The following is a 15,238-nucleotide window of genomic DNA, read 5'->3' on the forward strand; positions in this document are numbered from 1 at the left end:
AAAAAAAAGAAAAAATATATCTACTTTGATATTAAAATATTATCCATCGATGGCCATCAATTCTCGAAGAAGAACCAACGGTTACGATGCCACCGTATAAAATATTGAAATATCTAGAACATTCTACGACCAGTTAGCGTTTTGGGCAGGTTTGAGAGTGGGGAGCGGAGGAGCACTCACCGGATCCTCCTGAGAAGGGTATCTAATTTTTGCCTCTCTTCTCTTTCGTAATTCAGCCTTTTATCCTGATCGATTGTTATTACTCCTTGATCTGCACTATAGAGTTTCTTGTGTTTTTCCCGATTGTTTATGATACTAGTTGTTTGCAATTTTTAGGTTTATTACTGTTCACTCTGAAACGTCAGTGATGCTTGCCCTAGTTCTTCCGCGTTGACGTACTAATGTTTTGATTTTGAGTTTGCTATATGCCTAGCTAGAGGGTTTTGGTCAACGAGGGGTTTAGATCCGAGAAATTTGCAATTTTTCCCCTATAATTTGGAGCTTGTATCTCTCTCAATCTTGAACTTTGAGAAACACGATAGATAAATACGGGTTCACTTCAGATTCAGTGTTAGATAGTAAGTGACTACAATAATAATCATCAAGCCATGTTACGCTTAAAATTTGGATGTAAGCTACATATATAGATGTTATTCTTCCATTGAACTCTATGCTTTGTTATAGTTTGCCCATATATAGTGACGGTACAGAAGAGTAAACATTGTCTGTCCAAACATAATGAGATGTATTGTTATGATTAACGATTTTTGCATCAAAAGTCTGTTATCAATGCTATGTTTGTTCATTGTTTGAATATATATATGTTTAACTGAGAAACAGTAAATTTTCTATGTTATGTTGATTGTTTTTAATAATCTTGACTACATAAATATGTAAATTTGATCTAGCGCTAGGAATAAATTATATGTCTAACAAAAGATCCACCTAAAAAGGTGAACTCATATCCAATTTAGTATGTTATTGAGAGTATGAGAACTGAAATGCATCCGATGGATGGTACAAATTATCTAGTCTTAAGTGAATAAATAATTTGTTGGTATAAGGTACTTTTTTTTATGACAGGACTTGTTATTGTAGGATCGAGATCGACGCTAGAGGGGTGAATAATGTAATGAATTTGTGCAATAAAAATAATGAGTAGAATGTAACGGAATTAATCATAGTACATTAACTTAGACTAATTCAATCAAGTAAGACAAATGCTATATTTAAATCTAATGGTATAAGCATGCAAATTGATCAATAAAGTCAAAAGTATAGACATGCAGCAGTTAAAAAATTTGATTCTTATTTCTAATTTCTCTTAGGTAGAGAAACCATACCAAAAAAAAATCTAAAAATTAAGCATAATAAAAAAATTAAGGCAACACGAAAACAATATGAAAATGTTACTCTATCTGTTGTCGATCAGAAATGAAGTGGGTGTCGCAGCATAGAAAACGAAAAGAGCACTCAGAGCACTAGATAAAGTTAGATGATTGAGCAAGGGATGAATTGAAAGCTCTAGCTTGAAGCTCCTTATATAGTACTCTCTCGGTCTCCTGTACATGCTGACCGTAAGATAACGTTAACAAAGCTCCCGAGTCGCTCATGCACCACTTGGTCGTCGAGGTAGGGTCAAACTTCATCTTGACCACTGTGTTCAGGTTGTTGATAACGTTGCTCCACGGTCGCATGAAATATACCCAGACGCCTAGACCATATGGTCGCCTAGACTCTTTGAAATCCGTTCTTCAAGAGTTATCGCTAGTTAGTCGCTTTTGGACTCCATCCGATTGCTTGGAACTGTCTTGCATGTTTTCCTGCAATTGCTACACGTAATGAGTATAATTTAGAATATTAAGTTACTCGCACTTATTTGACTAGATTAACCCGTCTAGTTCAGTTTTGCCTAGCAATCAACCTCCAGCTGATTCTACACACTTGCATTTTTTGCCAAGCAATCAAATTCCAGCTTATTCCACTTACTTGGACTTGAGTCACCTAGCCTCCAGCTAAGAATTTGTTAACCAAGCTTTGTAGCTAGGAATTTGTCTGTCGAACCTTAATCACTTGGACTTGATTCACTTAGCTTCTAGCTAGAAATTTGTCTACTTGGTCCCAACCAAGACTTTAGCACATCCCTAGATCCACTAGGACATGATCACTACCTTGTTCACAACTAGGACTTTAACACCTATCATAACTGGTTAGATGCACCCTGTACTAACAATCCCCCTTCCTTTTTGATAATATAAAAACTAAGTTAAAGTTAGTAAAGAATCAAAAATAAAATTTTAAATTATATATTCATGATAGACAAATTAAGTGCATAGCTAGAATAAATAAATAAAAAAAAATAACTCCCCCTTAATTAGATAAGGAAAAAAAAAGAAGTAATAATTTAAAAATAATTTTTAACCAATTTTTCAAAGTTAACTTTAGTCTTCTCCACTTTTTCCATATATCAAAATGGGTTAAAGCATAGGTAAAACATGACATATAAGTAGCCTAATCCGACTCAAGTCAAACAAGAACGCAAGCCAAAAAAAATAAGAGGTAAAGATAAGTCAAGTCAAGCAAAATAAAGCAACTGCAAATCAAATTATAATAGTGCAGATAAGTTAAGATCCAAAACTACTAAAAAGGTAGCTAGAGTCGATACTACATGTCCAAAATCCAAATATAGCAAAATAAGTCTAAATTGAATCCACCAAGCATAAGAATTGAGTCTAATATGCAGAGGAGGAAGGAGGGCGCTGCTAATAGTGTGTACGCATCATGACCATCATCTCTCATATGTCGGCCCTCATGTCAGTGACAATACGCTTGAGGCTGGTCAATTTGTCCTCTACTATCGGTGGAGGTGGAGGAACTGGAGGATCTGGTGACCTATTTGGAGCATCCTCAAGTATGACCATGATATTATCAATATTTGGAGATTTGGGAGCCGCATGTCTTCCATCCTTCTAGACCAAAGTGTAAAGTTCCTAAGTCCTACTACGTCAAACTCGTACAAGGCAGAAAGGGAAGCTGAGTACTGTCGATACCTAGAGATGAGAGAATGCAAGTCAAGATGTGGCAGTAAGGCATATGGACTCGTCAACTAGCAGATATGCTTGAATGATAAGTGATGGATCTAAAGATAAGTAGGCTGATGTCAAGTCTGTGTCTAAGGGCATACAGGATAAATGAATGGAATGGCCTAACAATCGCAAGATCGTGGGTGGCCAGAAGCGTCAGTGACGTTTTCGGCGTCGCCAGAGACGTCGCATCGCAACGCCTCCGGCGCCTGCGACGCGCTTCAGGCGCTGCGAACCTTTCGACGACGCGGAAGCTTCTGGCGACGCTGTTCCTCCTGGTGCGACGATTTCTGGTGCGCGCAAGATCGTGGGTGTTGATGGGTAAGATACACATATACACGATCTTGTAAAGGACTCGCCATCAAAAAAATAAGTATAGATACGGTTTAGAGTGATGTCAGAGTGAGGCTCAGGAAATGATGAAGTAGGGCATGGAAAACAATCATAGGTGGAGGAAGAGGGACGCAACTCAAGCTACTCTTGAATCAAGTCAGGTGTGAAAAGAATGTCCCTACCTCCGACTCTACTCGTGAATGTAACATCGTTGACCTTAATCAAGTTGTTATAAAACTCGCCACAGAGGTCAACGTTTATTATTGAGTCACAGTAAACGACTGATGATAGACTATAGTAGTCTATGATCTCTATAATGTCTAAACAGTGGGCGGTAAAGAATATCCTACTCAAATATCAGGTATACATGGTAGAATAGGCGTGTCGTGCAAATCTATGTCTAAGGTTATCAGAGGGGAACCTAGGGTTGTCAGAAGAGTTCTGTGAGGAACTGGCCTCAGTTCTACATTTTTGGCTAACATTTTATATAGACAGTATTAATATAAGAAAAGAGGGCATATAATGTAAAAACAAATAAAAATTGAGGGATAGAGTTGAATTGGTTACTAAGGCATGATGAAATTGAGAAAAGACTTGTTCTTTAGACAGGAGTCACAAATGAAGTTGAAAGGGCCCGCAAAAAGAGTTTGGAGGAAAAAGAAAAGGTGATTTCGGTGTGGTCTCAGCCACTGCTCATGGTTGCCTTTATAAAGGCTTATCGAGCGATGGGTAGGTACCCAGTCGACCCCAGATGTTAGATTAGGGTGCCTATTTCGAGGTTACATGGGCGACTGTGTAGTTATATGAGACTGTATACCAACTTTTCATCTACTACAATACATATCATTTAATTTTAGGTGGTTTGTTGCTGGTTGCTTGTATACTTGTTCGGGTGACCGGGAGTCAACGATGTTTACTTTTTGGTTTTTGTCTCTCTAGCTAAGTTCTTCACTCCTGGCTTAGGTTGATCAAAAATTGTGAAATTAAGTGCACATGCAATAAAAACCAGTGATATTTTATGAAGAATAACTAGGTTTTTATTGAAAATAAGTTTTTCAAAAACCTTTCTGAAATGTCCAACTTGATTTCAAACTTGACTATCTATAGAATAGAAGCTGACAATCGGTTGGTCAAGTTAGAGAAGAGAGTTTTCAGTTCAATCTTATGAAAACTAAGCTGTTAATATGTCGAAATTTTCTAACTTGATCGATTTAAAAGTTTTTAGCCTCAATTCATGTTGATGCATCGATATAAGTATTTGAAATTTAGAGGATGTAACTCTATGCATCTCACACTATTTTATGTTTCACAAACACAAGCAAGTTATCCCTTAGTGTGTTTGTGAGATGTCGACTACCTAGATTTATAGGAGCATGCTGTCTACGGTAAAATCTAGACTAAGTCCATTTATGCATGACATGAACATGATAAGAATAAATAATTTTGAAACCACTTTTTAAGGGAAGAATATTTAATTTTGAAATTAGAGTTTGAAAATATGAAAATATGGTTACAGCCTTCAAAAATTAGCTCCCCCAGGTTAGAGCTCTAACATATTTCAACTTGGCAATGGGTTGGTATAAGAATTGTTAGCATTTATCACATGAATATGTTGTTTGGGTACCCAATAATAGTTATTTTCTATTTGGTTAACTAAGCATGATTTTGAAACCAAACAATCTTATTTCTAACATTTCTTTTGACTAAGGAAATATAAGAAACATGGTTTTCACTCAAGTTAAATCCAAGTCCAGTCTTGTTATAACGGGTCTCAATCATCATATTCAAATACGTAGACTCAAACGTGAACTTGCTCAAAGCAGACTTTAACTTATTGATTTGGTTTTCAAATTAGAATTCTCTTTCTCAAGTTGTGACGATTGAGTTGAGATTCCAACTTGACTATTCTTTCCTTAAGGTCTTTGACCTCCTTAAGTAAAGTCTTAACTTGTCTAAGTTGCTGACCTGATTTGAGTATGATGTTGAGTTGTACTTTGACTCTGATTCTAAACTTGAATCTTCTTAAATTGCTGTCAGTGCTAGTAAATTGACATGATATGAGTCGATAATGACTCGTCCCAAGTTGCCTTTACGACCTTTTTTTTTCAAGTTCTTTCTCCATCTCTTCAAGTAAAATGTCCTTTCTTTTTGCATTCGACGCATCGAACGTTCGCTAGGTATTTGTTCAAGATCTCTTTTTCACGAATCCTCAAGTGAATTTCTTTCGGCGGATTATCCTTTTAACTAAGTTTACGACTTCTGAAAAGAGATTATCGTCATCAGATGTTGATTCAGGTTTAGATTCAAATCCATATTTAGGATCAAAAAGTGCTCAAAAGGAAGGGGGGGGGGGGGGGCGAATATTGCTCGTGGCTTTTTCCTGTTTTTCGTTAAAACAAAACTCGGAGTAAACGCAACGGAAAGTAAAGTAAGGAAAAGAAGTTGCTAACACTTTGTTACTTGGTTCGAAATCTGTGACATCTACTCCAGGACCCGCGATCTTTGATCGCTTCCGTTGGACAATCCATTAAAACTTCGAATGATTATAAATGTATTGAATTGAAAGTACAATAAACAAAATAATTATACCAACAACTTGGAGTAGTATATTAGGCATTGTTGTTGGAGCAGCGTTTGAGTGTCGAAGAGGGCTTTCCGGAACCGCGAGCAAGAACGAAAGTCGTATAAAAAGTTGTGTTTGAGGTGCTAGTTGAACCCTCTTTTTATATCCTTGTTCGGGTGCCCGGACCGGTCCCGGGCGCACCTACAAGGCTGACGTGGCGTCACCTTAGCAAAACTCTATCCTGCGAACTTTATTCATCTCCGGGTGCCTGGAACGTGTGCCGACCAGTCAGTGAGCGCCACCTTAGCTGCACTCGGGGCCTGGTTCGGCCAGTCCGGGCACCTGGACCCAGTCCGGGTGCCTTAATGTACATTTTCCGGCCAATCTTCTATCTTTGTTTTCCTGCACCACAGAGTTAGCACAACAAGCAAAATATATCATTTTGAATGAATTTGACAGTCTTGGGACGATTCTAATTTTCGGATTTCAAAGAAATCCTAGGTCGAACCGGCACCTACTGTTCCCTCAACAGGGAGCGCGTTCTTATCTATTCCTCGAGAGTTTACTTGATGCCAAACCGACCATCTAGACCGTTTGGACTTTTGCTCAGCATCTGAGACTTCAGGACTTTCTGCTGGATGTCTGATCCCTGTCCCGTCCAGTCTTTCGTCTGGTATCCGCGACCTCTAGGACTTTCATCTACTGTTCTCGACCCGTAGGATTTTTTGCCCGCTGTCCTCAACCTGCTAAGACTTCTGCCCAGCCCCTCGAATAAGGACTTCCTTGTCTAGCCGCAACTAGGGCTTTCCATCGGCCTAGTATTTACTATAACTTTTATCTTGTCTAAACTCACTTAGGACTTTCCTGCATACTCAGTCAGATTTATTAGAACCACAATAATTCTTAACTTTAAATCCTTTGCCATTATCAAATCTTGAGTTCGATCATCTGATGCTTCCTGCACCAACACGATCTTTGGATTTGGATCTTGGTTTGAATTTACCTTTAATCAAAGTTATACCCTTCTCTTTCTCACTAAGATTAGTCTGTTCATGAACTTCAAAATCACAAAAGAATTGATCTAGTTTAATAATAGACAAGTCCTTAGTTATTTTGTATGCATCCATCATAGATGCCCACAAGGTAGTCCAAATGTCGTAAGTGTATACCTGATCAAATCATGGTTGTTTACCTGGTCAGTAATTTCGTGGATGCCGTTTAGTATCTCTTTAAAGTTGCTGTGTAACTTACCGTTTCGACATCTTTCATCTGAAAGTTTTGGAGTTGACTTAGCAATAAGTCCTATTTAGCCATTTTGAACCTTCATGTAGTTTAATTAGTTTCTCCCAAAGCTATTTAGGCGTTGTTAAATTGGCCGACTTTGGTCAGCTATTCGTGTGTTAGCTTGCACTACAATGTAATTGTTGCCCTAGCATTAACTTGAGCTTTTTTCTTTTTGTTGCTTGACCAATTTTCAAAAGCAACTGGAGTGCCATCTTGAGATGTTGGCAGCTTAAAGCTTATCTTGATGATAAGATAATTTTCTATATCATTTATCAGGTAGTACTCCATTTTACTTTTCCAATAGGTAAAATTGTCGCCATTGAAAAGCGACGGGCAGATTGTGGTGAATTCTTCCTGCAAAGACATATCTACAAATAAGTATTTGTTCAAGTTGTATTAAGGCTTAGGACTGGACATGTGTTTGGTTTGAGTTTGTTATGGTTGTAATTAGGCTTTGGATTTGGGTACGAGTTAGACTCAGATTATTAATCAATTTAATTTTTTGTCCCTAATTCTGAGCGCAAATTTTGACTTAGGTTAGATTCAGGTTTTGTTTTGGGCGAATTTAGTAAAGAGTTTCTAAAATTGTCTTCCAGGTCGTTGCAAGAGACAAGGTCATCTTGAGTATCAAAACAACGACCACAGACAAAGCCTTTTTAAGAATCAGGAGTCAAATTAATTGTAATACAAAACCTTGGGCTAACTAGTCTAGAGTGAGGTGAAATGATTTATGCTAATTCCACTTGACTATAAGCACTAGGGAAACCAGCCTAGACATGCTTTCCTAGTTTCTATCAACTTAACCCACTCTGATACCAAATTGTAGGATCGAGATCGATGTTAGAGGAGTGAATAATGTTAAGAATTTTTATAATAAAAATAATGATTAGATACTAATTGAATTAATCAGAGTTAACACATCGAAAATAATAAATTAACTTAGACTAATTCAATCAAGTAAGACGGCTATATTGAAATCTAATCATATAAGCATGCAAATTGATCAACCAAGTCAGAAGTATAAACACACAGTATGTAAAAAAATTTGATTCTTATTTTTAATTTCTTTTAAGTGGAGAAACCTTATGGAAAAAGAATCTAAAAATTAAGCATAATAAAAAATTAAGGTAGTACTAAAACAATATGAAAATGTTACTCTAGGTGTTGTCGATTAGAAATAAAGCGTGTGTCGCAGTGCAGAAAGTGAAAAGAGCACTCAGAGCACTAGACAAAACTAGATGATTGAGCAAGGGATGAATTGAAAGCTCTGCCTTGAAACTCCTTATATAATACTCTCCTGGTTACCTGTAGCCCTCTCGGTCGCCTGTACAAGTGACGAAGCTTCCCTGTGTGCACCATCTGGTCGCTTGGGCAGGGGTTAAACTTCATCTTGATCGCCATGTTCGGGTTGCTGATAATGTTGCTCCATAGTAGCTTCTTGGTCGCTCTTATATGCGGTCGCCCATACCTATACGGTCTCCTAGATCCTTCGAAATCTTTTCGTCGAGAGTTATCACCAGCTAGTCACCTCCGGACTCCATCCGATTGCCTGGAACCGTCTAGCATGCTTTCCTGTAGTTGTTGCACGTAATGAGTATGATTTCGAATATGAAGTTATACACACTTACTTGGCTAGATTAACCCGTCTAGTTCGGTTTTGCCAAGCAATCAGGTTCTAGCTGATTCCATTCACTTGGATCTTTTGCCAAGCAATCAGCCTCCAACTGATTCCTTTCACTTGGACTTGAGTTACCTAGCATCGAGCTAGGAATTTGTCTGCCTTGGACTAGATTCACCTAGTTTCTAGCTATGAATTTGTGAATCAAACCTTAATCACTTAGACTTAATTCGCTTAGCTTCCAGCTAAGAATTTGTCTGCGTGGTCCCAACCAAGACTTTAGCTCATGCCTAGATCCACTAGGACTTTATCACAATCTGGTTCACAACCAAGACTTTAATACCTGTTAAGTATCCTAACCTACAAACTTGACACACCTCGTTAGATCACAACTAACGTAACTTTAACTTTAGTCATATATCAAAACCCTAGGTTACATATTGTGCACCTTGTACCAACAATTACTATGTTGTACTTGGTTGGCAAGTTTCCAAACTTGTTGGCGTCAAATATGTTTGATGGTTTCAATTAGCAATTTTCTAGGGTCATTGGATTAGAAGGTATTTAATCATGAATCAAGTTCATCATTGTATAATCTCTGAGTTGGCATGAGCTTGACTCAATCTTTCTCATTACTCGTGTTCATTATATTTGAATGTTGGACTTGTGCCAATTGAGGCTTACTTTGGCTTGAATCAGCTGCTTAGAAACATAAAAAATTCAACATAAAACTTAATTTGTTGTCCTAATCCCATTATATTTCTCCATTTTCCTTTTTTAAGTAGTCACCATCAGCAATTTGCTCATTTCTCTCTCTTTCACTCTCCAAAGCCCAGGCTTTGGCTTGTTAATGCAAACACACCCGTTGCAACCTTATGGCCTGTTGCCATGACTTCCCCTTTTATTTCATCTTCCAATTGCATTTGCTTCCACCTTTCCCCTTATCTAGCATAGAATTATGTCAATAACTTTGATACCATTCATCATGATCCAACAGTAACAAATCAACTCATTAATTTTGTTCTTTGAAAGCATAAAAACCTTGATTCCTATTTAAAATCTCTATGCTGACTTAAAATCTCTAAGCATGAAAGGTATATTAATAAAGAATCCATGACAGATTTATACACAATTTCTCAAGTAAACTAAATTAGGGAATCATTCTGATTTTTAACAGTCTTTTAATTATTTGTGTCTAGCATTACAGTCGGAGAAGCTGTGACTAGCAGCCTTACTCCAATTTAAAATCTCTATGCCTGAAATGTATAAAAACAAAGAATCCATGACAGATTTAATCACAATTTCTGAACTAAATTGGGGAATCATTGTGATTTATTAGCAGTACTTTATTTTGAATATTTGTGTCTAGCTTTATAGTTGAAGTTGCATTTGCCTTCTTGTCCATATCATTCTCAGGTCTCTAAGATGGCTTTTGCGAATAAAATTGGAAATCTCTTAAAGAAATCCGTGAAATCCAGTCCATCATTATTTCAAGCAATACGATGCATGTCATCTTCCAAACTTTTTGTTGGAGGTTTGCTATAATACCCATCAGAATATTTTGTGGCCTCGCCACTGAGTCAAGTTGTGCAACTTCTGATGCCTATGGCACTTCACAGGACTTTCATATGGCACTGATGATCAGAGTTTACGTGAAGCATTTACAAATTATGGTGAAGTAGTTGAAGGTAGGTTGTGATTTTCTTTCTGATTTATCATAAAATTTGAACTACATGCTTATGAATTCAAATATATATTTGTGCAGCTAGAGTCATCTTGGACAGGGAAACTGGAAGATCTAGGGGTTTTGGATTTGTGACTTTTACTTCCAGCGAAGAGGCCTCTTTTGCCATAACTGGCATGGATGGGAAGGTGCATATGTGATGTCGTTTTTGTTTGTTTACTTGAAATTAATGTTCGAATAAAATAAATTCTAGATGTTGCCACCTAAGAAATTTTAAATACAAAATAAGAACATGCCATATGTAGTCTTGGAAAGATATAGAATTAGCATGGTAATCTTTTGTTTGTGATGATGAGCTATGAATATGTAGAAAATGACACTGCTGACTAACCAACAATGATGTGCCATTGCATTTAATTTTGAGAATCAATATGACATAACTAACATCAGATGTCTTTTGATATCTAATTGCACATTCTCAGACAACGCACTATTATTTGATAGGTTTGATGACAAATCATTTTTTTTTCGAATTGGTATTGGATCAAATTTTGCTTCTTCTACTCGATCGCTCATTTTAGGCCTTCTATTGTCACCTGAACAATGCTTACCCCAGTGCAGCTCTACACTGAATTTGTAAGTTATTGTCATTTTGGTTTGGGAGAAAAATACCGTCTATCACGTAGTGTTTCAAATGAAGTTTTCCCAGCAAAATGCAAATAACAAGTGGATAGAGGCTGTATAATTGTAGCCACTGAATGTAAGCATATGAGCATTAGTGAGACGAAAATCTGTATTTAAACTTATAATACATGCATGATAATGATCTTGTTAAAAGCAAATCTTTAATTGAAACACGAGGATACATTGTGTTAACTTTAGAATTACATTTATTATGTTATGTGTTCTAATATCAATGGTGATGATTATTATGCCAGGATCTTCATGGAAGGATAGTTAGGGTAAACTATGCACATGAACGAACTGGTGGATTTCGTGGTGGCTATGGTGGTGGTGGTTACGGCGGTGGTGGTTATGGCGGTGGTGGTGGTGGTTATGGTGGTGGAGGCGGTTATGGAGCTGGAGGCAATTATGGAGCTGGAGGCGGAGGTTATGGAGGTGGCGGTGCAAGTACTTATAGCGGAGGTAACTACAATACTGGGAGTGGCACTGCTGCTGGTAACTACGGAAGCAGTGGTTATGGTGGTGGTAATGGAGGCAGTGGTAGGGAATTCGATCGAACCAATGCTGGTACTAACTATGGAGTTGCTGGGGGTGTTGGTGGCATCGACAATTACCAAATAGATGGCAGCTCTGGTGGAGGCAATGGTGGTTATGGAGGGAACAGTGGGTTGTATGGTCGTGGCAGTGATGACAGCACCTTTGGCAAGAGTACATCCAGAGGATTCGACAGCACCAAGTTCAGCAGTGAACTGAACTCCAACAATGGTGGCAGCTATAGTGATGGCAACAATGAGGATGACTTATTAGATGACAAATTCAAAGATGATGACGACGACGATGAACCAGATGACTATGCCAAGCGAGGGTAATGTATGAACATGCGATCAAAACAATGAGCATCAAGTATGCTAGACAATAAATCTGTGAACTTTGGTACTTGGCAGATTGTACGTTTGCAGATATCTGTTTCTATTTTGATATTTCTGTTACATTATGAAATTAGAGATTGCATTGAGCTTCTTCCATGCATATAATTTAGATGCTTCAAGTGCTTCACCACTGTGAGCCTTTTTCGGATTCAAGTGCTTCACCACTTGCCAAATGTCTCTAAACATGCATCAATAACTTCTGTAGTGTTCCTTTAAGGAAAAAAAAAAAAAAGGGGGGGGGGGGCGGGGGCTTGATTTAAATCTTTACACCCATTGAACAGTTTGCTTGATCAATGCCTTCTATGCCCAGATGAAGCCATTAGAACACCAACAGCAATGATAAACATAGACAACATGCTCACTAGCAGCGAGTAAGTCTTCTTTGATGACTTCCTGTACTCTCCAAATAGGATTATGCCCCAAAATGTGCTCACAAGCGGCAAGGCCTGACCAAGACAAACACAATTTATGGAACCATTCATTTTCTTCTCCGAAACAAAGGAGTCGATAACTCAGCTGTAACAATTTACCTGCACGGCATCAGCTGCTGCGTATCCGGCGGCTTGCCCACCCATGAATTGAAAGCCATTCCCAAAGCCACAAAGTAGACCTGCCAAAAGAGCCCAATGCCTTCCGTTCCAGTCGTTCAAATAAGCTTTGAAAGATGACCTTGGAAGGCCAAGAACAGGCTTGTACAGGAACCATATGTTCAATCCAATGCCGACAACAAAGCATGAGATGGAGAAATAGAAGAATGCAGTGTAAACCACGAGGTGCGGCACCCCTTGTTCCAGCAAGTGCCACTGATCGTTGGTTGCCAAGTTAACCGCCGGAGAGAAGAGCGAGAAGCAAATGCCAGCAAAGAACACTATGCCAAGGCCTAGTATTGTTTTGGAACCAAACACCTGCAGTTGCCAAGTTAACCGATTTCATAGTGCAATGTACATTGCTAAATTAAATGACTGCACTGCCACTGACCTTGATCGATCTTCGATTTTCAAGCTCGATGAGGAATTCTGCTGTCCCAGCTTTTGCTCTCTCAGTGTTGATGTATGAATTTGAAACACCAGAAACTCCATCCTCAATGTCCTTATTAGTAGAATCTGAGGTTAACAAGGTGTATCTTTGTCAGTTAATCCACAACCTTGGAATCAGACTTGCATTTTTTGTCTGAGAAATGAAAAAAAAAGATAGAACACCACACAAGACCTTTCACTCGAATATCCTTGTTTACTTCTTGCTCTCCTACATTACTGCACTTGGTCGAAAAATTTTATGTATCAGTACTGATCTCACCTAGTTCTCACTGTCGAAAAGCATCTCAACTTAAAAACCATAAACTAACAAGAGTGTGCAATTCCAAGTGTATTTATCAAATAGATCATTCCTGCCAGCTTAAAGTTTTTAGAAAGTATGCATTTAACCATAACTAGGAAGTTGTTAGCGGATACGTCTTCAGTCATCTAAATTTTCTAAAATCATTTGCTTTTTGTGCCTTTTGAAACTGTTCTCATTTTCTTCCAAATGTAAAATATAAGTTCTATAAATACAAAGAGGTACCTAGTTTTAATCTTGTAGTTGCTTGATGAATCACTGAGCTTCTTGTTGTTATCAGCTGCATTTGATGAATGAACAGCAGAACCAAGACAGACAGCAATGAGAAAGCAACCAACTCCAGGGAAAAGTATCTCAGCTTTATTGATTCGATCGTCGAGAAAATAGTTCAAAGTTGTTCCTGTCATTCAAACACGCCAACATCATGCTCGTGAACAATTTTTGCAAGATAACAACTGACCTTCTCAACCAGAGGAAGAAAAAGAAAATGGAAATACCTATAACTACAGTTATACTACAAGTAATGACTTCAGTAACCGAAAGACCAACAAACGCCCAGGCATACTGAGTAGCAAGATTTCCAAGACTAAGAACAATTCCACCTGCCATCGCAAACAAGATCGAAGGCCAGTTGTCCTGTAAAAAGGAAAGGAAAGGAAGAAGAACTGAATCGGCTTGTATCAGTCAAAATATACAGATTCCTTAATCCAACCTGCGTCAGTTGGGTGAAGAAATTGGGCATGTTGGGTTTGCTTTCTCCAATCTGCCCGAAGGTCAATGCGATGAACACCGCCGCCAGGAGATTGGTGATGGAATAATCGAGGTAAGTGTGCTGTGGAAGGCGGCCTCTTCGTTCCAGAAGAGTCAAGACGGCAGGCCATGTGCCGAGGAAGAACAGCGCCGCCAACATGAGGGCGATGGCACCTCCCTTATCTTCAATGACATACATCTTGCTCGAATCTCTGTAAAAAGGAATCCCCAAAGATGCAAGTGAATAAAGGAGAGCAAGCACAGGAGAAGATATTGGAACATACAACTCGGAGAAACTGAGGTGTTCTCCTCCTCCAGATGAAGCCCAGGGCAGTGCAGATTCTGAGGATCCGAGTCAAAGATTCGAACAGGAAGCGTGCCTTAGTTTCTTGAGGAGTACAGAGAGGCAAACAATTGAATGGCTTTAAAGACAGCTATTGGCTGTGCATTAGGCAGATCGGTGGCCTGGTGTGAATGCAAGAGAGATTTTAACACGAGGTAGAATCTCAGAAAGGCAAACGCAACACGAAGACGGTACGATTGTCAACGCCCGGGTCGCTAAAAATGGATCGCATTTGATTCGTTTGCCCCGGGGATTTCGTCAACGATGGGATAAGTTTTATAGCTAGGACAATATAAATATATATTATATTAAAAAAAAATATAGATTGATTGTATTAACAACTTTAGTATCGATTTCTATATTAGAAAGAGGTATATATAGATAGACAGACGCACGATGAGATATGTATCTTAAGAAAATATTATATTTTTAAAACTATTTAATCATAGGAAGACTATGATTAGTGCTATCACTATATTTATCGAGATTAGATTTAATTTTCAATAGATCTACCCTTTATAGAATTTGTTAGTTTCCCATCTTTTATCGAATTTGTTAGTTGGCTATAAGTATCCGTGATTTATCTTCCTTATCATTTCATGAGATTATTAAAGTAAAATAAACAAGAAGAT

The 15,238-nt window shown here is 38.2% G+C and overlaps 2 protein-coding genes across 2 annotated transcripts; one reads left to right on the forward strand and one right to left on the reverse strand.

Moving 5' to 3' along the window:
* Positions 1 to 70: 70 nt before the first annotated feature.
* Positions 71 to 12,283, forward strand: LOC122042131 (glycine-rich RNA-binding protein 2, mitochondrial-like). Its single transcript, XM_042602084.1, has 5 exons — positions 71 to 198; positions 10,298 to 10,415; positions 10,501 to 10,569; positions 10,647 to 10,753; positions 11,504 to 12,283. Exons 2-5 carry the CDS (start codon positions 10,307 to 10,309, stop codon positions 12,116 to 12,118), a joined length of 900 nt encoding a protein of 299 aa, XP_042458018.1. The 5' UTR covers positions 71 to 198; positions 10,298 to 10,306; the 3' UTR covers positions 12,119 to 12,283.
* Positions 12,284 to 12,418: 135 nt separating this feature from the next.
* LOC122042130 (ureide permease 1-like) lies at positions 12,419 to 14,733 on the reverse strand. Its single transcript, XM_042602083.1, has 8 exons — positions 14,548 to 14,733; positions 14,226 to 14,475; positions 14,011 to 14,149; positions 13,739 to 13,913; positions 13,388 to 13,431; positions 13,157 to 13,281; positions 12,709 to 13,083; positions 12,419 to 12,624 (listed from the first exon to the last, which is right to left on the reverse strand). Exons 2-8 carry the CDS (start codon positions 14,460 to 14,462, stop codon positions 12,469 to 12,471), a joined length of 1,251 nt encoding a protein of 416 aa, XP_042458017.1. The 5' UTR covers positions 14,463 to 14,475; positions 14,548 to 14,733; the 3' UTR covers positions 12,419 to 12,468.
* Between the last annotated feature and the right edge of the window lie 505 nt (positions 14,734 to 15,238).

Source organism: Zingiber officinale, chromosome 2A (genome assembly GCF_018446385.1).
Source record: "Zingiber officinale cultivar Zhangliang chromosome 2A, Zo_v1.1, whole genome shotgun sequence".
In the NCBI taxonomy this organism is placed as follows: Eukaryota; Viridiplantae; Streptophyta; class Magnoliopsida; order Zingiberales; family Zingiberaceae; genus Zingiber; species Zingiber officinale.